We start from the raw sequence: 26380 nt of genomic DNA on the forward strand, positions 1-26380 counted from the left end.
TATAAGTTCTTTGGAGCACCCAAATTGGCTCTTTTATAGCATTGCTGCGAAGATCTCATTCAGAACCTTTATTTTTAAGAATGTGTAGCACAAGATCATTTTTTCATGTTGTATAATCAAAAGAAAATCAGAGAATAACTTCGGAATAATATAAAGGGAATGTTGTCTCATTTTATGACACATCATCAATACTCAAAAACAACACAATCAGTGTTATAAATGAAACAACACATTTTGTGTTACCTTAAACAGAACTTGTGTCGTCAAGTTATTTAGAATCAAGCAAGGTAAACAACAAATCACCAATGACAATTGGCAGTGCATACAACAGTGCAGTTTTTTAAAACAGGTCAGTAATAGCCTATAATCTTCACTAGATATAATGAATCCTATTACTCAAGTTCAGGGGCCTCATTTATAAAATGCTGCGTAAAAACCGTCCTACATTTGATCTAACGATCTTTTATCAAAAATGCGTATGTGTGATTCATAAACCGAATTTACGCGCAGAAAACGCACTTCCCCGTTTCTTTCAAATGTGAAATTTATAAATCACAAATGATCTTAAACTTGTGCGCAGCTGAGCAGTTTCAGATCTCCGCCTTTAAACAATGCCTAATTAAATATAAAAGAGCGCTTCTCAATGTTTAAATCCTTTTCGAGCAGCAAGAAAGGCTTATATTTCCAAAAACCTGCAGCAATCGGACAAGCAAAAGGGCGAATCGTTTTTATAAATATGGACTTTGCCGTGGATTTTGCGTACGCACACTTTACGATAAAATCGTAAAATGAGGCCCCAGGGCTCCATAGTTCATGTTTTAATAATCTGTATAATTAATCTGTGTTTTAGAAACCCGGTTTACTTAGACTAACTTAAAAATTAACTTATAAAGATTAAGGGCTGCTCCTGGCTTATTTTAAACTTGCCTGTACATACAGTATGATTTAAAAAAATCAAAAATAACATAAAAATGGTCACATAGGTCACATATTGTAGTTGTGATATACATATTTACAGTACATATTTTTAAAAATAAATATTTGTAACAATTTTTACTAATTTCTATGTTTTGTCTTGATGTCTCTGCAGTGCTTCTTGAAATAACAGATAAAGGAAAGGAAATGAAGGATATGATTATGGTGTGAAGGGACACTGATCTTTATCTTTTGTCTTTCCATTCACTGGATCTCACCTTGTACAGATCAGTAGCAGTGGAAGGTGTCGGTCACACTGTGGTTTACATATTTTATTCAGCTTTCTAGAGTGTTTAGTCATGTTGTTGGGTAATATGCTACACCCTTAAGCATGACGATGTCACATGGCCAAAAAAGTGATATCCTTGGAAAAATAACATACTGAGAATATCTAAGTGAGTGACCCTTGTGTTCATCCGGGATGTTATGTTTCTTGGTATTCACAGCTAAAGTTTAGGTGATGCATGCAAAAAAAGCAAGACAAGACAAGAAACCACAGCTCAGGAAGTAAAAGCATTCAAAATGAAATCATTATAAATGCTCTGCTTGTATGTATATATATGTATATATGTATATGTACTTTTAAAGTGTCTTTGAACATAAGTCATCATGTGTGTCCAATAAATTTACAGTAACACTTTACAATATGATTGTATTTGTTAACGTTAATGTTAGTATTAGCTAATGTATTAACTAATGTTAACAAATTCAACCTTTTTGTGAGGCGTCTCTTAATTTACTCTTCACCTTGAAAGCAAGCTTAAAAATAAATAAAAAATAACCAGTTTTTAATGGGGTCTGCAATCCCCTAGTGGATTTGTGATGGTATTGCAGGACTCGCTAATTAATGTTTGAGATCAAAGTAATTTTACTTTGTGAAATTTGTGAAAAGCTAAAATTAAGAAGCTTAAGGTTGGCTAAAAGTTTTATTTTAACTATAAAATGGTTCCATTTTAAAACCTTGTACATTTGAAAGATTTTTCTGTTTCAAGAAAAGATAATTTGTAGTGAAATTAGTAGGGGTTCTTTACATTATTTAAAGATATAACAGAAATGGTTATTTTATGAACATTTGACTGTAAATTGTTATTTTCCGGCATTGTTGTAAAGCACCTTTAATTTTAAGAGTGTATTTTGTAAATATTTTTAAGAAACAGGGTCCAGATGCTTGTTTAAAAAAATGTACCTGGGGGCTGGTGTGAATGTAAACCTCATCACCTTTACTTAACTTATTTGATGCCAGTATAATCGTTCACCCATTTAAACATCATCACCTTACACGTGGCAGGCCAACACAGCTGTAAAATTTTTTAGATGAGTGGTTAGCACATCTACACCACAGATGAGAACGATGATAAGAAAACGGAAATATTCCTACATGAAAAAGTCTAAACATTTAAATAGTGTGACTGTACGTGCGTAGGCTCAATATTTTAGGTTTCCTAATGATTATTTTAGTGAGCATCTGCAATCAACATTATTATCCTAAACCTTTTTGAGAAATCTTATAGGTTGAATCAATGATTTAAAGAGAATAATAATTGTCTTGGTGGTACATTGTAACATTGTAGTACTGCAGTAACACAGTTGGAGAATTGCAACACTGAATGTTGTAACAGTAACTTTGGTTACCGTGTCACATTTTTAATAAGGGCTGTAGATGGAGTTATTATTTATTTATTATGCAATTAAATGTTAGCTGTTCTTTCAGAAAAATAGAAATAAAATTAAATTACTTTTTTTGCATAACAATAACATTTGCATAACCCACATTATTCCTTACACGCTGTTTATGTAATGATGTGTCAAATATTCTGCATGAAATTATCATATTTAACAAGACAACTGGTGTATGTCGACATCTGCTGGACATACACTGGAGACCTTAGATGTTGCTAGAACAAAGTTTGTGTGTGCCCCGCATGCTTTAGAGGTAGAAGATTACTTGGCAGTTTGGGGCAGAGGTGTAAAAGGTACTCAAAAATTTTACTCAAGTGAAAGTACAAGTACTTAGTGTAAATTTTACTCAATTAAAAGTAAAAGTATCTGGCCAGAATTATACTTGAGTAAAAGTAAAAAAGTACCACATTAAAATTGTACTTGAGTATTAAAAAAGTAAAAGTAACCAGAAGAAGGAAAACGAGAGATTCATGTTTAATCTTTCTCTAAAAACATGAAGTGAATGAACCACAAGGTTTAATCCTTTACAACTGTTTGTGTTTAATTGTATTTCATTATCAAACTATAAGACTACTATATAATTTTCAACATGATCTCACAAAGTTCAGTGGTATAGTCACAGAATTGTTTGCTCATTTATCCGTGTCATTTTCACGGATCTCCGCATTTTTCGTGTCTGTACCACTGACTTTCTTTTACGTGTCAGTTTCACGTATTGATAACTCAATTGTTTTTCCTATTTTTAAACCATGTTCATTAGATGAACTGTTGGCCAATTCCTCAGTGTGGTCCAAAGGCTCCAAAATAAATAAGATTTCAATTAAACTGACCATCAGTGCAATTCAATTGGTTTGACAGAGCAAGCAAAAATAGATCTCTAAAATATAAGTACTTTTTGACTGTAAATAAAATTGTAAGGAGTAAAAAGTACTTTTTTTCTTTAAAAAAATGTAATTAAGTAAAAGTACTAATTTTTAATCGTACTCAAGTAAAGTACAAATCCCCCAAAATAATACTTAAGTACAGTAATCAAGTAAAATTATTTCTGATATTGTATACTTTTATAAAGAAATACACAGTGTATAATTACATTTTTAGAATATATTAGGCTTTATATAAGGTTTGTACTCTAAAAATACTTTATTTGTTACAAACAAGAGATAAAGAATTTACAAACGTTCTCATCTCACCATATCCACAGGTAAAGAGTCATTATATACAATAAATTTGTGGGGTAAAATTTAAATAACATTTAAAATAGATGCATTTGTTTAAAGCAAAGCATTTATTTACTTAGCTACAGATGAAGCAGCTCTTTACGCCTTCTAACGTCTCATAATCGGTCATCATTTATGTCCAAGACACTCAATAATAATCTTTTACATTTTAATCTTTTAATTTTTCATATTAAAAAGCCAAAGCCAAAAGCATCCATGTATGTAAGCAAACTAGCGTTGTCATCCCGTTAATACTGTATGCGCATATTATCAATGCGCTCTTTAGGCCTAGTCTAGCAAAAGACACTCGCGTCGCGCATTGCGCCGGTGGTAAAATAAAGTCCAAAGTCTCTCATGAGCTAGGGGACGAATGCCCAGGGAGTTCAGAATTTCTGTGTGGGCATGCATCAGCCAAAGGTGTGTGAGTCTTTTCTGGGTCATGGTGCTGCGTACCCATGTCTTCAAAAAACGCAAGGCAGAGAAAGTGCGCTCGGATGAATCCACGGAGATGGGTAGGCACAGACAGTAATGAAATTAAAATCCAAAATGCACGTAATAACCTACGTGTGTCAAAAATAATTTCCTAAAATATTCATATATAAATTGTGCAAAATATTTTTACTTAATATTTTAATATTAAATCTCCCTCTTCCCGCCGTCATGTGCTGTTGTGACTGGTGTAGAGAGAAGAACAGCATAATCCATGCTTACATCAGGGTGTAAAGACGTTCCTTTGGTTTTTTGCATTTTATACCTTTCTGTAGATTTAAAGAACAGAAGAAATTTATTGTAAACTAAATATAGGTCCAATATGCATTAATACGTCTAAACTTAAAAATATGTCCACATCCTAAATTGTATACTCTGGAAGTGTTTTAAATTTAAATATTTTGCAGACGCTTTATCTAAACTACTTACACTACATTACAAAGTATACATTTTCTGTCAGTATGTGTGTGCCCTGTGTTTAAAACCCATGACCTTTTATCCATATGTGTGTGTTTTCTGGGAATCAAACCCATGACCTTTGAGCTGTTAATGCAGTGTACTGAGCTACATGAACACAAATATACTGTACATACTGTGCCCATTTATAAAGATTTTTATGAAAACAATTCAAACCTCTTCCAGAAACTCATTGAGCCATAGAGCGTTTGGATCGATGCAGTACATCTTTCTCTTGTCATCTGTGAATCTGTAGAGTACAATTTTATTAAGTGTCACTACATTTTGTACATGAAAGAGAGAGAAAGAAAAAGTTCAGAAGCACATGTATTTTCCTTTTTGAGATAAAGAGAAGAGACTTACATTACAGCTTCACGGCATTTCGGTGTTGCCGACACATGGTAACACTGTGTGATATTGCTCTGAACAGGTTTCTTCCTGAGCACTTTACAACATATTGGTTTGATTGGGTCAGGACTTTTAGACACTGCAGAGCAAATCAAAAATACATCTGTTTGCCATTTGTCTTAAAATTAGTTTAATTAAATCTGAAATAATATTTTTCATTTTAATTGACCATCAAGTTTAAAAATGACACACTGCACAGTCTTAAAGTATTCTAGCAAATGCAATCTTGTATCCAGTGTGCACTAAAAATGCCATTACAGTACATTGTAAAATAGTTTACAGAAATACTGTAGGGTCCCCAGATTTGCTGGCCCAGTCCTCACCCCTCTACTGTATGTCTCTAGCAGTATATAATAGAGAAAAACACTCACCATCCGATGCAAAAGCACAGACCAACATGACTAAACAAAACAGGCCCAAAATTTGATGAGATACCAATGACAGACGCATCTTTGCAGTAGAGTCCAAATGCTGTAAAGATCCTCAAATCGTATGCTGCTTGTCGACGTCTGTTGCTTTTTAAACATTAATAAGAGGAAGCTTTCGCAACACATTTGGTCATGCTTATGAATAAAGCTTTTGGAATAACTTCTTACGCCATGATTAATCATTTTGCAATGACATGCGCAAGAGTTGGTGTATGAGTAATATTAAAGTGTATTATTTTCACTGATCTATAGGTTTACTTTGTATTGGTGGTCAAATGCTTGATGTTTGACATATTTGGGAATTATGAATGTGACGTTGTATATAGTGTGATGTTTAACAAGTATTCTGTACGATGAAACATTCACATAAATGTAACAAATGTTGCTCTGCTATATAGATTGCTTTAAATAATGGGTCTTGAAAACATGGGGTCTGGAGCCCCTTAGGGGTAAGTGGTGATAGTCCTGGGGTCCTCCAAATATTGTGTGACTTCAAAATTATTTTTAATCAAATGAAATTAGGCATCAAACAAAATGCAGTGAATAATAGAAATTAAAACTGGATAAAGACAAAGAATCTCATGTTAAAATCTATTCAGTGCAATCAAAATGTTATGTTGATACATATATTGGGGGTCCCTGCTCCTCCTCTATCCATTAATGGGGTCCTTGGCCTAAAAAGGTTAAGCGCCTCTGCTTTAAAAAAAAAAGAATTGTTATTTATGTAGCCATTTTTGTGTATGGATACATATATCTTGGCTACAAGAAAGATTTTGAACTTTGACCTTTTTTGACAACATGCCCCAATACTTTATATGAAATAAATGGTCACATACAGGGACCATGGACTCCATAAACATGTAAGTAGTACCATACAAATAATAAAACAACAACATGTAATCAAATAAATGAGTATATAGCAACCAGCCTTAGAGTGTGTCTCATTTTTCTGTCTTACCACTCCCCCTTTCCCCTACCCCTCGGTTTTGAGCGTTCATGTGAGGCGAAGTGGCGTCTAATTTCTCAGTTTGATCAAGGGCTAGGGAAAAGGTGTAGGTATACATAGCCCTTGAAACAAAGTGTAATAAGGACCACACTTGAAAGAGAGCGGTAAACGTTAACAGAGGAATTTCTCAGGAGAGCCGGCATCAAGATTTTTTATGGCTGAACGTCGAACTGTCAAGGAGTCGCACAAATGAAACTAACATTATTTTCTGCAGTTTAATTAAGATTATATTATGACACTCATGTTTTATGATACTTTTAATAAAATGTTCATGTGGTTTTAATTTTAATGTTTTTGTTTTGAATCGCTAGTTAAGCCGCTAGCTAGCAGCTAAGTTACGCTATTTGTTGAGCTCAGCTCAGGCAATCGATACCACAACCTGAGACGATGTCATCTTTGTTTATGTCAATGCTTGTCGGTTGACGTAGCAGCTAGTTAGTGGCAAGGGAAGGTGACGCAAACGGTAATCAAGTGGTGTCTCATTTTTTAGAGGACCTAAAATCTGTCTGTCACTCTGTTTCGAGGGGCAAGGGGGATATGAAGACAAAGGGGAAGGGGTAAGACGAGATTGGCCTTTAGTCTTCATTACACACTGTTACCTTATTGGTTAAGTGTTTGTAAGATTACAATGGGTGCTAACATATTTTGTCATATCCCCGTTCACTTCATGTATGGAACAAGGAACCATGACGGATACAAAGATGCAATATGTTCCAGTTATTTTTATGTCTAGTAATAGACAGTTATAGATTTCCGAAATGTGAGTTAGTCACAGTCAGGACAGGAAACCCCTTGATCACGTGACAAAAGTGACATAAAGGTTGTTCTCACATTTTTACCTCTACAGCATGCAGCAATATCACAGTTTTAACATATTTAGAATTGGAAAAGGTTTTATCTCTTATACCGATGCGTAGTTTTCTACATGGACTGGGAGGAGGTAACCCCCCAAGTCAAAATTAGCAATTACAACCCACTCATTGTTTATATAAATGATTAATGAAAACCCCTAATGTTCAAATCAAATACCAAATATATCCTCCTGCTCCTACACTCTTAAAAATAAAGGTCTTGTGTGGTATCATGAACTGTTAACATCCACATAACCTTTCAGAACCTTTTCTTACCAAAAGATAGGATTTACTCACATTATGTGTACCGTATTGTACCCGAGTACGTTTGACCTCAAAGTACGGTTTGTTTGGCTACTGTACCAGGGTATGGTAATCTAAAGAGCGATTTAAAAGCTTATTAGGAACAGTCTGCTCTTCAATCCCTCTCATGATGCTTTAATGTCATACTGGAATCCCTCTGCATAGCGCACATGATTTCAAAACTAATAATTACGATAAACTCCATCCCACATATCTTCCTGTTTTCTTCGAAACAATGCCATCTTTTAATGATGTAAGCATAGTCTGGTATGGATCATAAAGTGTGGTGTGAGTGCAGACGAGCGGGTAAGGGGACAGTCACGGATATAGTTCGGCCCAGCTAGGTATAATGTGAGTACAACATAAGAACCTTTGACTTAATAAGTTCTTTGGAGCACCCAAATTGGTTCTGCTATACCATTGCTTACAAGAACCCACCAAGAACCTTTATTTTTAAGAGTGTGTAGCACAAGATAATTTTCTCTCGAGAAAATCAGAAAATAACTTCTAAATAATATCAAGGGAATTCTGTTTCATTTTATTCATCAATACTCTAAAAACGGATGTGTTAAAAACAACACAATCAAATGAAACAGCACATTTTGTGTTACCTTAAAAAGAACTTGTGTCGTCAAGTTATGTAGAATCAAGCAAGGTAACCAACAAATCACCAATGACAATTGTCAGTGCATACTTACTATACATGGGCAGTTTTCCGGACAAGGCTTAATATAATCTTTACTAGATATATTTTTAAATGTTTCTATTTTTAGTTTTATAGAAAACTTGGATCTCATTCTGATTTACATAAGTGGTTTGAAATTAATCCTATTTAGTTCAAGTCTCCATAGTCCATGTTTTATTAATCTGTATACTTAAAGCTCCACTGTGTACTTTTTTTTAGTTAATTCTTAGCAAAAATCCATGTTTTCTTTCAAAAGTATGTGCTCATTCATGTGTAATTACTTCCACCCCACTAATCAAAGTATTCTCGTAAGTGTAGAATCTGCTATTTAAAATACATACCGTCGAATCACTCTCTGGCTGAATCCATGTTGTGCCCCCATCTTTGAAATACATTCACCGATGAGGGACATTCCTGAAATTCAAGCTCCGCCTTTCGTGCTTTCAGATTACACTCAAGCTGGCCGCTAGCTGAAGCCTCCCGAGGTTGCATGTGTAGGCGGTATACGTCATCAAGACAGTCTTATTTCGGAATATTAACAATTATAAAGCTGACAATTATTCTTAATTAATTGTAAATTGATGTAATATGCTTATGGCTTGCGAATGTAATGCTCAGTTAATTTAAATAAACCAGGCTTGATGACGTATGCAGCCTGCGAGCTGCGTAGACTGAATCTTTCGGATTTTACAACAGCCGCACGCCGAGATAAACCTGTGATCTAATGCTTTGATTGGAAAGCCTGTTGAAGACATATTTTCGAGGACATTAAAACAAGTCGCCAAGGAAGCGAAACAGGGATTTTAAACGACAACGCGACAGGAAAAACATCAAGACCAAAGTCAATATTGGAGTTAGTTTTTCAAGATGGGGCTCAATGGACACTGAAGTTGCTACTTTCTATCTTCTCCACAGGTAATTCAGCATATTCGTTTACATCTATACAGTCTGTGTTGTAAACTTGTAGTTTTATAGTTCCTTTGCTAACTATAGCATGGTTATGCAGTTAGTGTAAACACGCATGTGGTTTAATGTGTTCGAACAGCCACACGCTGTCTCTCCGCCCATTTATGTAATCTGAGGTACTGAGATAAATGTTTTTCATCTTTTCTGACCTCTAGCACAAACACACGGTGACAGCCCTATTTTTAGCCTTTCATTGATAAAACGCAGCTGATCTGCGCGTCTTTCGTTTCATTTTACAAGCGTGTGAAAGTTGAGCGATCTTATTTCACCAATATCAGAGAAAGCTCTTACATATACACGGACATGTAACGTTTACTTAAAACATAAGCATTGGACTCTGACATAATATTAGTTTGCGTCCATTTAAACCCGTCATTACTCCCGCTCATGATTAAATGACAAGAGAGGGAGTCGTCCACAGACCATCCCCTGAGCAATCTGGAGAGAAGCGGCCAAAAATTGACAAAAAGAGACGAATTTAAACACCAAGTGTAAACGTGATGTGTCTCTCTCATCCACTTGTGATCCGATCGATATCGATGAAAACACATCTAAATACCAAGTGTAACAGCCCCTGGGATATTTTTCCTCGCGTGGATGAAAAAGGAGTGTATTAGCTACGTATATGGTTGCTTTTTGTATGTGATTTTAAGCGGACATATCATGACAATCAGACTTTTTACATGTTCAACATAAATCTGTGTGCTTTGATGGATCACAGGCAAAGTACATTGCAAATTGTTCATTGTTTTCATTGCTTTTGCTTTGTAGTTACTGGAAGCCATGTTAACCTTGGCATGACAGGGCCACCGTACTAGTTAAAACGCGTTCCGAATGGGGGGGGGGCAAGAAAGTAATATTCAGTTGGTTGTCATGTAGAATTTTACCGCTAGATGGGAGTAGATCCTACACAGTGGAGCTTTAATCTGTGTTTTAGAAACCCAGTTTACTTAGACTAACTTAAAGGTGTACCGGAGGATTCTTGAATTATAGAAAAGAACCGCCTTCTCCACAAAAAATGCAATTGCGCAACACTCCTGATTGACAACTAGGAGGACCAATAACTTGATGATCCACCCGGAAAAAGAAAATCCTCCGCAATACCTTTAAAAATGAACTAATAAAGATTAACACTCTGGGGTCGACTGCGGCGCTGGCGCCGCAAGCTCTTTATTTTTCATTCACTCCGTAAAGAGACTTAGATAACTCTGCTGATTTTGGACATACAGGTATGATTTATACATCATTTAAAACGTTAAAGTGTCTAGTTTTTTTCTGTCCACTCCCAATAAAAACAGAATGTTGTGCTTTTCGCAAAATTAAGAAAATAAACATGATGTGCATTTTGTCCTCAGCTGTCAATCACTGATTATTCAGGAGTTTTCCCGCCTCTACGCATACGGCCTTTCCCAAGCAAATGTGTCTTAGAAATTGTACATCAATATATTGTTTTATGTGAATGAGCAGGCCGGATGATTTTCACATCATTTTGAAGAAAAAACTCTAGACTACTAGATCATATTTTGAAAAGTCTTGGGAAAACATGTTTAGAATGAGTTTTGTGGACTTGTATCAGTGACTTAAAAATGTAGCTTTTTCAAAAACCATGCATAAACATTTTTTTCTCAAAAACACAAACATGTACTGTACATGATCATATAATATTGTAGCCCAGTTTTTGCTGAACGCAGTGTTATGAGAATTTTGCCGTTTATATGTTTTTAAGCAACTGAAAAAAGCACAAATGTCAGTGCATGTCAAAACTTCCCCAGGGCCCTAAAAACCCCTTAGACCCCAGAGGGTTAAGGGCTGCTCCTGGCTTATTTTAAACTTGCCTGTACATCTGCTACAGTGTGATTTAAAAAAAAGGTCACATAGGTCACATATTGTAGTTGTGAACAGTACATGTTTTTAAAATTTTATATTTGTAACAATTTTTACTACTTTCTATGTCTTGATGTCTCTGCAGTGCTTCTTGAAAGAAAGGTGATGGAAGATGTAATGATTATTGTGTGAAGGGACCTTGATCTTTATCTTTTGTTATTCCATTCACTGGGTCTTCAGATCAGTAGCAGTGGAAGGTGTCGGTCACACTGTGGGTTACATATTTTATTCAGCTTTCTAGAGTGTTTAGTCATGTTGTTGTTGGGTAATATGCTACACCCGTAAGCATGACGATGTAACATGGCCAAAAAAGTGATGTCTTTGGAAAAATAACATACTGAGAATATCTGAGAGAGTGACCCTTGTGTTGATCTGTGATGTAATGTTTCTTGGTATACACAGCTAAAGTTTAGGTGATGCATGCAAGACAAGACAAGAAACCACAGCTCAGGAAGTCAAAGCATTCAAAATGAAATCATCAGACATTATAAATGCTCTGCTTGTGTCTGCACTTCTAAGGCCTCATGCATTCTTTAACCATATAAGTATTTTTAAAGTGTCTGTGAACATAAGTCATCAGGTGTGTGACAATACATTTACTTTAACACTTTACAATATGATTGTATTTGTTAGCGTTAATGTTAGTAAATTGAACTAACAATGAGCAAAATAGTTATTAAGCATCTTTTTTGTTATTTTTGATGCCAGTACAATTGTTCATGTTAGTCCCTTGTGCAAGTTATTTTTTTGGGCCATTTTGCCTTTATTAGATAGACAGTAATTAAGGAGACAACAGGAAAGTATAGGGTGAAGAGAGGGGTATGGGATTGCCTCGGGCTGGGATTCGAACTTGGGGCGCCAGAAGTGCGTCTGCACCATGTATTGGAGCACTGTCCACTACACCATCGGCTCTGACTGCGAAGCATCTCTTAATTTACTCGTCACCTTGAAAGCAAGCTTAAAAATAGATAAAAATAACCAGTTTTTAATGGGGTCTCCAATCCTCTAGTGGATTTGTGACGGTATTGCAGGGATTTGCTAATTAATGTTTGAGATCAAAGTAATTTTATTTTGTGAAATGCTAAAGTTAAGAAGCTTAAGGTTGGCTAAAAGTTTTATTTTAACTCTTAAAATGGTTCCATTTAAAAACCTTGTACATTTTAAAGATTTTTCTGTTTCAAGAAAAGATAATTTGTAGTGAAATTAGTAGGGGTTCTTTAAATTATTTAAAGATATTAAAAAATTGTTATTTATGAACATTTGACTGAAAATTGTTATTTTATGGCATTGTTGTAAAGCACCTTTAATGCACCTTTATTTTTAAGAGTGTATTTTGTAAATATTTTTAAGAAACAGGGTCCAGATGCTTGTTTAAATGGAATGTACCTGGGGGCTGTTGTGAATGTAAACCTCATCACCTTACACGTGGCAGGCCAACACAGCTGTAAAATTTTTTTAGATTAGTGGTTATCACATCTATACCACAGATGAGACTGATGATAAGAAAACAGAAATATTTCTACATGAAAAAGTCTAAACATTTCAATAGTGTGACTGCATGTGCGTATTCATACATTTTACTTTTTTATTTTAGGTTTCCTAGTGATTATTTTAGTGAGCATTAGCAATCAACATTATTATCCTAAACCTTTTTTGAGAAATCTTATAGGTTGAATCAATGATATAAAGAGAATAATAATTGTCTTGATGGTACATTGTAACATTGTAGTACTGCAGTAACACAGAATGTTGTAACAGTAACTTTGGTTACCATGTCATATTTTTAATAAGAGCTAGATGGAGCACTATGCAATAAAATGTTTGCTGTTCTTTCAGAAAAAATTGAAATATAATTAAATGATTTTTTTTGTATAATTTACAAAAATATTTTTTTACATTTTAAAACACTCAACCCACATTATTCCTTACATGCTGTTTATATAATGATGTGTCAAATATTCTGCATGAAAATGTGTTAATGATCGTATTTAACAAGACAACTGGTGTATGTCGACATCTGCTGGACATACTGGATTGGAGACCTTAGATATTGCTAGTACAAAGTGTGTGTGCCTGCATGCTTTAGTTTAGAGGGAGAAGATAACATAGAAGTTTGGGGATACATTTGTCACATTATTTTACTTGTAATCTATAACACTGAAATTTTCAAAAGATAGAGGATAAAAAGTAAATTCTGTTCTAAAATTTAAGATCAAAAGACTCGTGAAGGTATTAGGGTTAGCTAGTACTTGGCACTAATGGTCAAGTTATCGTTAACATTACTGTCTGAGGCAATAGCAGCGGTGACGTTGCTTGTGCTTCTATATCAGACTACCTGTAGAACCGCAAGCCCAGGTTTTCCCACGAACAGTTACTGTCCCGTTAGTCCCAATATTCCTTTGGATGGTTATTGCTTGACAAATCAGATTATTCATTATTCTTTTGACTTGGAGAGGCACAGTACCTGTGAGAAGGGCCGGAAAGCAAGATTTGATTTGATTTGAAAAACTTTTTTGATTTAATAAACTGGTTTTGACATCAATACCAAATTTTGAGCAGATGTCATGTCAATGTAAATTAAGACTATTTAATATCTGCAGAAACTGGGCTGTCAAAATAAACGCGTTAATAACGCGTAAACGCAAATTCATTTTAACGGCACTAATTTTATTAACGCGCGATTAACGCAACACGCAATTTCTGTTTGACCCACAGCTGGATGAATTGAGACGCAGCAAGTGACCGGCGCTGTCTAGATGAGTTGGAGCTTTTCATAAAAATAAGAACATTAAGCTCTCATCTAGCGAATCCAATGCTCTAAATAGTCATTAAACATCTAAAATGCACGTTTTCTGCACGTGCAGTTTTCTTTATCTGCACGTTTTTTGTGATGTGTACCATCCCAAATCCATATAAAGCAAAGATGCGTCTTATTTCACTTTTTAGTTTCGTTTTTAAAGCATTCAGAAATTATAAAAAAAGGACTTTCTAGATGTTAAAATAATTATTAAGAGAGATAAAGTTCGGGATCTGATTGATGTTAAAAGAGTTATTAAGAGTGACAAGACTCAAAAGCGATGTCTGATGCAGACGTCTGAAGCGCATGCACACAAACGCGCGAGTGCGTGACCCTGATATATATATATATACATCTAACACAAAATTACAGGTTTAAAAATATCTGTTTTGACAAGAATTCACGCAGGCATGACCTTTAATCTGTTATATCTGAAGTGAATGTTTGGTTAACTGTTAAGGAAAAGTATCTGTTGTGTCATTATATTAACCTTCAAGAGTTCCTTTAAAAAACTTCCTTAAGTGTTCCTAAGGCCACAAAATGACACCTTCCCAAAACTGCTCTAAAAATATCATACGTCAATATTTTCTTTCATTTTAAACAATGCTATCTTTTAGAACTACTTCTGCCTGAAACATACATATCAAATATTAATATAATTTGTGAAAATTTTAACCCTTTATATGCCTGTTTGTTTACATTAGCCCATGTTTTTTTAACAGAAAAAACAAAAAAACTAAATATTTTCCAAAAAACACATTTGAACCACCATGTGATTATTATTTTTATTATACCCCGAGATGATTCAAAGATTGGTAGCAACATTGATTTTCATGCATTGTTATTTTTTGAACAGAGTCAGATTTTATAAAAAACTTCCTTAAGTGTTCCTAAGGCCACAAAATGACACCTTCCCAAAAACGGCTCTAAAAATATCATACGTCAATATTTTTTTTCATTTTAAACGATGCAGTCTTTTAGAACTACTTCTGCCTGAAACATACATATCAAATATTAATATAATTTGTGGAAATTTTAACCCATTATATGCCTGTTTGTTTACATTAGCCCATGTTTTTTTAACATAAAAAAACAAAAAAACTAAATATTTTCCAAAAAACACATTTGAACCACCATGTGATTATTATTATTATTATACCCTGAGATGGGTCAAAGATTGGAAGCAACATTGATTTTCATGCATTGTTATTTTTTGAACAGGGTCAGATTTTATAAAAAACTTCCTTAAGTGTTCCTAAGGCCACAAAATGACACCTTCCCAAAAACTGCTCTAAAAATATCATACGTGAATATTTTTTTTCATTTTAAACGATGCAGTCTTTTAGAACTACTTCTGCCTGAAACATACATATCAAATATTAATATAATTTGTGGAAATTTTAACCCTTTATATGCCTGTTTGTTTACATTAGTCCATGTTTTTTTAACAGAAAAAACAAAAAACTAAAAATTTTCCCACAAAAAAACATTTGAACTACCATTTGATTATAATTATTATTATACCCTGGGATGGGTCAAAGATTGGTAGCAACATTGATTTTGATGCATTGTTATTTTTTGAACAGGGTCAGATTTTATACAAAACTCACACTTGTGATCCTAAGGCCAAAATGACACCAAAATGACACTTTCCCAAAACCTGCTATAAAAATATCATACATCAATATTTTTTTCCACTTTAAACTATTAAATCTTTTAACACTACTTCTTCCTGAAACATACATGTCAAATATTAATTAAATTTGTGGAAATTTTAACCCTTTAAATGCCAATATGTTAACGTTAATCGAACCACAGTGTTCAGCTGATGTCGTAAAACCTTTTGTGGGACATCGTAGCCCAAATAGTGACCTGTCCTGATTTCTCACTCCAGAGACTGAGAGCTAATTAATTTTTTATCTGTAAACACCGGTCAGAATGAGCAGCCCCACATAAGCCTGCAGTTTCTCTGTCTCAAGATCTCTCCAGTCTGTGACTGTCTCCCATGTAGGTTTGTCATGGCCCCAATATGCTGCAGGATTTCATGCATCAGCATCAATGAAAAGCTTGAAGTCAGGGCTGATTCGGGCAGTGGCATAGTGTGTGAGCCCTGGGATCAAATCTCTGGCTGCTGGAAAGTAGCGGAGCGTCTCCATGTTTGTGGGAGACCAGAAGATTTTTCAATTTTTGACGTCCATCCTGCCGCCACTTCATCCATCTCCTCTCCGCTCTCACCTTCTGACAAGTCTTCTGAAGATCTCTCTAATGAATTAGACTCCAGCTGGTCTACTTCTACCTCTGAGGCCTCCGTGTCGACCTCAGAATCCTCGGAGGAAGATGAGGAGCCATCCTCGCTCTTGAAGTGCATGATTATTTCAGGAGCCTTATGTATGCTGTAATGCCTTGCCATTTTCACTACTTCTGCTATACTGTTCATACTTATAGCAGTGTATTTGCATAAACAACATGAGCGAGAACCAAAATGAAGATTGATTTTGTTTTGGTTATGGCCTATCATCGGTTTTATTACTGAATTAGTTTATAACGCAGAATGTGGCCTTCAAAGAGAGAAGAATTTGGATATGTTGAATATGCCTCCCTGCCCCACTCATCACCGACCCCACCCCGACATCACCCCACCCCCTTACCACTCAGACACACTTTTTTTACACACACACCAATTTTCAACATTAAAGGTTTATCTTTTCAGCAGCTATGCGGTCCGCAGAAAACAGCAAAAATTGTGGCATTTTGATGAATGCATGAAATGGTAAAAAGTAGCGCCACCTGGTGGACAAGTATAAAAATTAAAACTTCAAGGCCAGTAGTTTAAAATGATATATTGACATAAAGGTATGTATTAGTTTATGTTAAGATAAATGGGGGGTCAAAAATGGTGGTTATAATGGTTTTCAATGGGGCAGTTTTTGTCCGAAGGAACACATTAGTCGGTTTTTGCGTAGCTTAGCCATTTTAAGCTAATTTAAAAAACTGAAACCAATATTCTAAAATGTATCAAAAATGATTAACCTTTGGCAAGTTTGGGCAATATTCAATCATCACAGTCAAGATGGTTTAAAAATCAAAATCAAAATGGCACAAAATGTCCCTAGGAACTCTTTGGAAACCCTTGCATTATCCATCTTAACCCTCTGGGGTCGGACCCTTTTTGGACACAGTCAGAGGTTCTGACATGCTCTCACATTTGGTCTTTTTTCAGTTGCTTTAAAACACATTAATGGCTAATATCACATAACACTGTATTCAGCACAAACTGTGCTATAATAATATGTAAGATAAATGTATGTACATGTTTGTATTTTTAAGTAAATGATGTTTATGCGTGGTTAGTAAAAAAAAGAAAAAAAAAGTTGCTGAAATAAGGCCAAGAAACACATCCTAAACATTTGTTAACAAGCAAAAAAGTTATCTACTCTTGTAGAGTAGAGAATTTGCTACAAAAAGATGTAAAAACCATTTAACCCACTCATTCACATGAAAAAATACATTGATTTAACTTTTGTAAGACACTTTTTGCTGTGTAAAGGCAATATGCAAGGGAGGGTCAATGGTCATGAATATTGATGTGTTTCACACCTGAGGAGACCCAACCCCCTAATGGCTCAGTGAGGAATGTTGGGACAAAAGAACTGTGACTGTGGGGAGACTTAAAGAGAAAATCTTTTGCTTGTAGTTAAAAAAAAATAAGTTAAAATAAAGTACAAAATACTTTTTTAGTAAAATAAAAGTCTTATAGGCTTGCAAAAAATGCGAAAAACATGAACAATACAATAGATTTAAGAAGCTTTATTGTAATTATAAATGAAGAAGCTTCATTGTAATTATAAATAATAAAGTAACAATATGTATACATGTAACAATATTCTATATGACCAGTACAATATGGCTCTAATTAAAAGAAAAGGATTCTAAATGGTCAGCTGTGAAAGTTTGGTGTGCATCTAAAAATACTTCCAAATATAAAAAAATAAGGTATACATTTGTAAACCATCACACACTATAACTCTTTGGGAATGGAGTTAAATGTTGTCGTCCCATTGTTCAAAACGTGCGAGTACCAGACGAAGTTGGTGTTGCAGACACATTCCTGAAAACATATCTTAATTAATATCATGTATTTTCAAAGTACAAAGCAACACATCAGTATTACTAATATTGAGAACTTTTTTTAATAATTAATAGGGGTGACCCCGAATAGTTGAAGATTCGATGCATCGGAGAAGCCGGATTCGACTACCAATCTCACAGTCGAATCGTTGCAGATGTGCTATGAAATGAGGATCATTCAATTTTGGCCGTATATGGGTGCACACATTATCTGATTTCACATATAACAGCTTTCTCCCAATATATTAATATACAGTATATTATTATAATGCTGCAAATAATATGTGATGTAGCAGCTTTCAATAAATATTTTTAAAATGCGTTAAATCCAACTAACAAAGCCTGTGATGGGGCTCCACGTCCATAAGAGGTTTCTATGTTAATAAACCATTGCATCTTTGTTTCTACATTTAAAAGACAAAGCTGGCAATTCTGGCAATACTTTCGTTTTTTATTAATTTCTTTATTTTATTTATAAATCACTCTGGGTTATCTGATTTATCTATTTGGCTTGTGTTTTGTTTCCGTGCACTTGAGGCATTTTGCACATCTGTTCTGACCTTATTTTATTTAAAAAATGTATTTATTATAAACGTAAATTCTGATATAATTTAAGTCTGTACATTTTGGATTGTTTTTCGTTCTATCGACGTTGCGCTATTGCGTTCTGGCCATGTTTGCGCATGCAATTTAGCCGAAAGTGCTAGGTGCTCTACGTATCATATTTAGAAGTTCATCGAACTAAACATTACAAAACGGATGTTTTTCGACGGGTATACGTTTTAAAATGTATTTAAAACCGAGTGGTTATCTATTATGGTCGGTGTTCACTTTCAAATGATAGCAAAGAGATTCCTGAAATAAATAATATCATCAGGTCTTTCTGTATCTAAAGTGAATACAGAGATGATCAAAGTCAAAGCAAGCAAGCATTTCTGTGCTAAACAATAACGCGTAGTGTCTATAAAATCATTAATTTCAGTGTTTTTCTTGTTATAAATTAACGTTTAATGAAATGTATACAAAGCTTAGTTTTTATAATTTACAGTAACAATCACAAATTATTTGTCATTTGTCTTTTTTTTTGGTCATGGCTTTGACGCGCTTAATCTCCAAATTAAATAAAAATACTAAATTGTAGCCGGGGTTTCCAAGGCAGGATCATCATTGTTATTTTTTAGGTTTAGTTCTCAAAATGTTTTTTTTGTGTGATGTTCTGTAGATCGTGGCATTAAAATGTTATGAGGAATAATTAAACAAATGTTGCCTTACATTTTACCTTAAAAAATATATATAAATGCATCCACAGTCAAATATATACTGTTATATAACTCAGGCAGTAAAGCAGAAAATAATTGGGTACAGAGATGCGCTGTATATGTTTGTTAACGGGCCATTACCGGACATATTTATAGCTAAAAATTAACACATGACATATCTCCGGGCACATTTACAGCACATCAATAGGCTACATCGAAACATTTACACCCGAACAGATACATGCATATTTGAGCATGATGACAATCTCCGGGCACATTTGGGTTCGTTTCTGCATGCCCCCGTGCGAGGAAATGACTATGAAGCCACGTTACTAAAAAAAAAAATTATTTGTATCATGTATTTTCGGAAAATACAGATATGTTTATATATAGTCTATATACATCTTGTATTTTCCAAATTACTACGCAAAACATCAGTAAAAGTCTACTAATAAAACAGAAAAGCCCGCAAATGTGACTTACCCTTTATGAATGTCCGTCGCATTTCTGCAAATGCCCGCTGAAGACGAGAGTGATGCTGTCACATTCCTACAAAAGTTTTTAATAATTAATATGATGTATTCTCCACAGTAACAAACTTATAAAGCAATACTAAGGCGGTAAAGCATAGTTGAGATAAGATAATTGGGTACATAGATGCGGTATATCTTTGTTAACGGGCCATTACCGGACATATTTATGGCTAAACATTAACACATTACATATCTCCGGACACATTTACAGCACATCGATACTACATCGATACATTTACACCCGAACAGATAGTCGCGTAAACAAGACTTGTTGAGGCATAAACACTAGTCAAAATATATTCTAAATAGTGATATTGTTTTATGACATATTGTATATTTACAGCACACCATACAATCATACTGTTTAACGCATGACATATCTCCGGGCTCATTTACAGCACAATGTTACACCCGACCAAATAAAGAAGCCTTATTGATAAGTCGGCATGGACACTATAGTTATAGTAGTGATATTGCTTTATAACATATTCACATTACACTAATCAGCATACGGTTTAAGAACTATCATTTTAATGTAAACAAGTTGCCAATTACGAGACGTTTCTATAAAGTCATTATGAATATCTGCGTGCAAATAGTCAGTATACAGTATATAAAAGTTTACATCACACAACATTTCAACAAATGTAGGTAAAACTTACTCTTTAGAAATTATATCCTCAGCTGGATCAAGTCGCTCTTCAAAAAACAAACGTTCATCGTCGGAGTCCTGCTCTTCGTCTGAAGAAACAGTGAACTCTTCCTCGCTGTCCAGGAGCATCTGTATAGCTTCCTCACCTGTAAAGCGTGTCATCTTCCCAGCGCGTTGATAAGTGGATGAAACTGTCAAAACTCGCTGCTTCTTAAAGTATTGTTTGGGGGCGTTGATCTTGTTTGCATAGCCCGCATCAGGTAATTTCCATATGAATGGCGCGCACAAGGTAGGTGGGATCACATTAGCGCTAATGAGGTCGAGCCAGAAAAACTGTACCTCTCTTTACTTACATGTCGATTACACAAACAGACAATGAGTTCTTCAGATTTTAATTACATCATGTAAAAGTAGACATTTCAGGCTTTATTTAGACATATGTATCATGTTCGTGTGACAAGTATTGGCGGAGTTATCAGTTCATGTTTGAAACGTGTTTGAGGAAAATGGTCAAGGAGACAGAGATGTCGAAATGCACTCCCTGTTTATTTTCTTTATTTGCCAAAAGCACACAGTTTTGTTGTTATTATGAAGGCACTCACATTAAAGTAGAGACTTAACAGTTTCGAATGATGTATTACATGTCAACCCTATATCACGCAAATACGTGACTATTTCACGTATGGACCAACGTGAAAATGACACGTTCCCTTTCAATACGGTTCACTTCGCATTGCGTCAGTTAGCTGACGCTATGGGGGGAAACTCCTGTTTACTCCGTGACTGAAGCCTATTGGTTAACGTCTGTACAAAGTACAGACCAATGACGTTTGAACCCGCGCGCGGGATGCACACGTCCTTATATAAGCGCGGTTCAAGCGTCAGGAGCTCATATTATTTCTCCTTCAGCGCGAACCTCTCGCTGCTCCGAAGAAGAAGAAGAAGCCTTACCTCGCCGTCGACAAAAGCCCTGCAGCGGAGTCCAGGCCTCGCGTCTTCCCCTGCCCGTTCCGGCTGAGAACCGAAGACAGCAGAATCCAGGTCTAGCGTCTCCCCTGCCGCTTTCCGGCCGAGAACCGAAGATAGCCTTCGCTTGCCGTGGTACGAGCCCTGTGCAGCGGACACATGCCTGACGAGGTCTCCCCTGCGGCCGCCCGGTAAGATCAATATTTTTAATATAAAGCTGTAAGCTAAAAGAGCAGGCGCTGTTGTAATAGCGTCCAGCACAGCGGCTTGAGTGAGCCTCCCTGCTATGAATTTCCCCGAGCGCGTCACCGGTCTGGCACCTCCCACGCCGGGACCGCGCTTATATGCTTCGGTTGTCTTATCCATGTTTCGTGCTCCCCCTGCTGTTCCTCTCTCCCCGGGATGAACACACGGCGAGCCATGAGACTAGATGGATGCATAGACAAACACACACGGACTAACCCCCCCCTGTGTTCTGTCACATCGCAACCGTTCATGCTTACAGAGTCCCTTCGCTCCTCTCACATTCAGTGGCGAGATCTCTGGCACATATATGAATCCCCCGAGTGCATCGTGTGATACCGTTTATATGACGCATGGCTGTTCTGTCTGTGTTGCTGCTCCCCTCTGCCGTTCCTCTCTTGTTGAGATGAACAAGCGGGGAACCGTAAAACTAGAAAGATGCATACGACAAGCAAACACGGGCGGATCTGCCCCTGTTCCCTGTCATAGCACAGCCACTCGTGCTCCACGCTCGCGGAGTCCCTCGCTCCTTTCCCCGCAGTGGTGAGGTCTCTTAACGGCGTAGTTAGCACGCGCTCTTACGGCTCGCTGCCTCTAAATGCAGCTGTCTAGTGTTCAACGATTACAGAGCTTCATGCCCCTCCCCTCCTGGAGCGGCGCGATCTCATTCGCTGCTCGATAGGGCGGATTCGCCGCTATTGGAGCATCAAGAACACTCATTATAAGAGCTAACCGGCTCACTATTCGTCTATACAGAGCTTCATGCCCCTCCCCCTGGAGCGGCGCGATCTCATTCGTCTGCTCGATAAGGCGGACACGCCTCTATTTGAGCGCTAAAACACTTATTATAGAGCTTTACCGGCCTGAGTCTATCTCACTTCGGAAAGCTCACGACTCGTCTGCCCGGTAATTTCTCTCTGGTTAAGACGGAATCAGAGGCAGAACGAGTTTGTTTAACATACTGAGGCCCGAATACCTCCCTTTATTCAGTCCCGTCCTATATCAGTGCGCTGAATATTGGTACATTCTTATATACCCGGTTTTTCTGCCCTTTTTAATAAACGGCAAAACCGCGGGCCTCACGGCAGACTTCCTCTCTGCGATGGGTTCAGTCTGACATTAAACCACCTAGACATACTGCTCTGCTCCGTGAGCCGTTCGGGTCACCGTCACTACTAAGGCTCGTGCAGCTGAACGGTCGAGCTCTGGTCTTCGCAGCACAGCTGCGTCGACATAGAACTGTCTGGGGGAAGAGGGTTTAAGTCGCGCCTCGGCTGGACTGCCCTGAAATGTTTTCTGTGTGCTGTTTATCCAAAACATACTGTGTAATACTGTTGGTTATGCGACCTCACTATAGTGGCGAACGGTATTGAATTCCTCTAAAAGAGTCATTTCCGTGCTTACTATACTGTGTATTGACACCCCACGGTTGTACGGTGTCTCTAAACACTTTCTCGCCTTACTGACAAGCAATCAGTAATACGCACACACGGCCCGCTGTCCATAATTCTATCGACGCTTGCCGAAAAACCCCCGGTTTGGCCATATACTGTGTATTGACACCCCACGGCTGTACGGTGTCTCTAACACCTTTCTGCCAAATTCGCTCGCAGCCCACCTCAGTTTCTCCGCTACGATGCTGACGGCGCAAACGAGCACGGTCTTACGGCTGTCATTCTCTCTTCATAGAGAGACGCAGCCTCAGACTTTTGCATGGCTCCAAGCATTTGAATCGCGCCCTCTCCGGACGGCCACTCAAAGCTTACAGCCAAGCGGTTTATGACGTTTTTCGGCCATACAGCTGATTTATATCAGCGGATCCGAAGACGCTCACACCTCCGCTCTGCTCCAATACTCGGAGATATTAAGGGTAATATCAACCTGAAGTGAGCTTGCTACCCGCCACAATAAGTTTCAAAACTCAAAGCGCGCGCACAGACAGACGCGCGGCATCTCGTTTAAGACGGGCTCACGTACCCCTCTAACGAGCCTCAGAAAACTGAATATCGTGGCATTCTGTTCATAAGTCCACTTCAGTTTGACTAAGCAAAGGTCCCGCCCCGAGCTGACGGCCGGGAAGCTCATGCTTAAGTTACACACAGCTGCATGAAGTGCTACCATTACGAGATCGCCAGCATCTGCTGTGGGTTGAACACGCTTTACGACGGCAATCAGCCTTCGGCGCGTGGAACGCCCGTTTGTCTCATATCAATCACCTTGTACTGTACATACGGTCCATTAAGGGGATGATTTTAGCACTGCAGCACTCTCGACCATGTTATTGTGATAATACGGTCGGGCAAACTACGGTGGTTTCATTATTTACCGAACCAGACTGAGATCTCGCCCCCTGTACAAGCTGGCGAGTCATCTCCTTTACAAACTCATTGCATCGCTTTATAAGCTATGTTCAATCAGAGTGATACGCATCTCGTGCTTAACTACCAAGATGCAGACATATTAACCCGTTACGATGGGCGTGCGGAGATTGCATCCGTGGGACACAACCTACATTACGTGCCTTATAACACGTTGACACGAGCTGCTAGGACCCCTTTCGCGAGGCGTCCTTATGCAAAGTCTGATCTATTCTGTCTAGTGACAGCGAGAGTCTTCCCCCGGCGAATTGTAGGTGGAACAGCTTTCTCCTCACTACAGAGGCTCGTGCACGGCGGCTTTCTCCCCCTGCGTATATATATGTGGCGGTGATAACAGCGAACCACGCTTTTATGACCGACCATTCACTTTATTCATAAGCCTGTCATTTCTCAGATGCGGACGGTGCCCGAGGCGCAGCGCTCTGGAGCTGTCCAAGGTCCTGTATGACAGATACGTCTGACGTACATCAGACGATCAGCTGTTCATCGGCGTCACAGATCACTCACTAGCGCACCTGTCAATACAGGTTATTTATGGATCGTTGACGTTATCACCTCCCGTGACAATGAAGTCTACTCCATGTATGGATTAGATCCTCGGGCATGGTCTTAGAAGTTTCTCATTTGACATTTGTGACACGGCCGGCTGGTCCCCGCCGTCCACGTTGTCAGTTTACAGCTTCTACATCCCTGCTTCGCGCACTACTGAGGTTTGTTGCATTAAAGGTGCGCCGCGTAAGCTCACCTGTATGCACGATATGGGTTTTAATTATATGCGTCCACCGTGCGCTTAGAGAAGCTCACATATGCACGCTATAACATTTCGGTATACACTAAAGATGCGCTCGGAAAAGCTCATCTGTATACACGGCTGTGACACATACATACATTGTTGTTCATCTGTGTACGTTCACGGTGCGTTGAGTGCCCACCGTACGTTCATCAATCATATCTGTACACATTCACGGCGCGTTCTGTGCATTGATTTATCTATACGCATTCACGGTGCACTGAAGGGTTCACCCGTGTGCGCACAACTTATTATCAGAACACATGACGGCGCGCTTGAGAATCTTGCCGGCCTGTGCATTATAACACTCTGATTCATCTATATGCATTCACGATGTATTCAAGTGTTCACCTGTGCCCGTGCAATTTATAGTCAATACACATTTACGGCGCGCTTGGACAGCTCACCGATCTGTGCACTATAATACTATCTATATGCATCCCGATGCGCTCGAGGGCGCACCTGGGTTCACACTATTGTGGTATCTGTATAATCCCACGCTACGAACCGTTCTGCCGCATATAATAGTCAGATCGGCCGTTCGTGAGTTTCGCAGATCACTCACTATGTATGTGTGTTGCTTACAGTGGTTATTTAGATGGATCGTTGAAACCATCGCACTGGCTCACGCCCCTCTGAGCTATGTCCTATATAGGGCCCACTCTGTGAGAGTTTGGCTTTTTCATGGACTTGGTCTACAGGGGTATCTATATTTGATATCTGCTACACGGCCGGCTGGTTTTCGCCGTCTACGTTGTCAGATTGTACAGCTTAGACGTCCCTGCCCTACGAGCGCAGGTTCTCTCGGCTTAATCATGCACGCTCATGCGTTTTATGTGTACACCACGGTGCGCTCAGCGAGCTCACCAACGTGACTCTGAATTTACTTATCTCGCACACCCGCGGCGCGCTCGGTATCTCGCCGTCTTGTGCTATGTTATGTGCCCCCGGTGCGTTTAAAACCCCACCGTGTGCGCGTCAACATTTTATATGGTGCTTACACATTGCTTAAAGCTGTGAATATGCCGGGTATAGGGCCACACGCAGTGTCTCTCCGGTAAGGCACTTCTGTACGTTGTGTATGCACGGCGTGATGGGATTACGTTCCCCCATAGCGTCAGCTAACTGACGCAATGCGAAGTGAACCGTATTGAAAGGGAACGCTTAGGTTACTCACGTAACCCCGGTTCCCTGAAATAACGGGAACGAAGCATTGCGTCACTTGCCGTGCTACAAACGTCTACGCAGCGAGTGTATTCGGCTGCGCGCTTCAGTCGAATAATATG

At 37.8% G+C, this 26380-nt stretch overlaps 1 protein-coding gene across 1 annotated transcript; it reads right to left on the reverse strand.

The window, feature by feature from the left end:
* Positions 1 to 3929: 3929 nt before the first annotated feature.
* LOC129426567 (eotaxin) lies at positions 3930 to 8856 on the reverse strand. The gene is made up of 4 exons (XM_055182975.2): positions 5597 to 8856; positions 5181 to 5304; positions 4995 to 5067; positions 3930 to 4630 (listed from the first exon to the last, which is right to left on the reverse strand). The coding sequence occupies exons 1-4, from the start codon at positions 5673 to 5675 to the stop codon at positions 4580 to 4582; spliced, it is 327 nt and encodes a 108-aa protein (XP_055038950.2). The 5' UTR covers positions 5676 to 8856; the 3' UTR covers positions 3930 to 4579.
* Between the last annotated feature and the right edge of the window lie 17524 nt (positions 8857 to 26380).

Source organism: Misgurnus anguillicaudatus, chromosome 25 (genome assembly GCF_027580225.2).
Source record: "Misgurnus anguillicaudatus chromosome 25, ASM2758022v2, whole genome shotgun sequence".
NCBI lineage: Eukaryota > Metazoa > Chordata > Actinopteri > Cypriniformes > Cobitidae > Misgurnus > Misgurnus anguillicaudatus.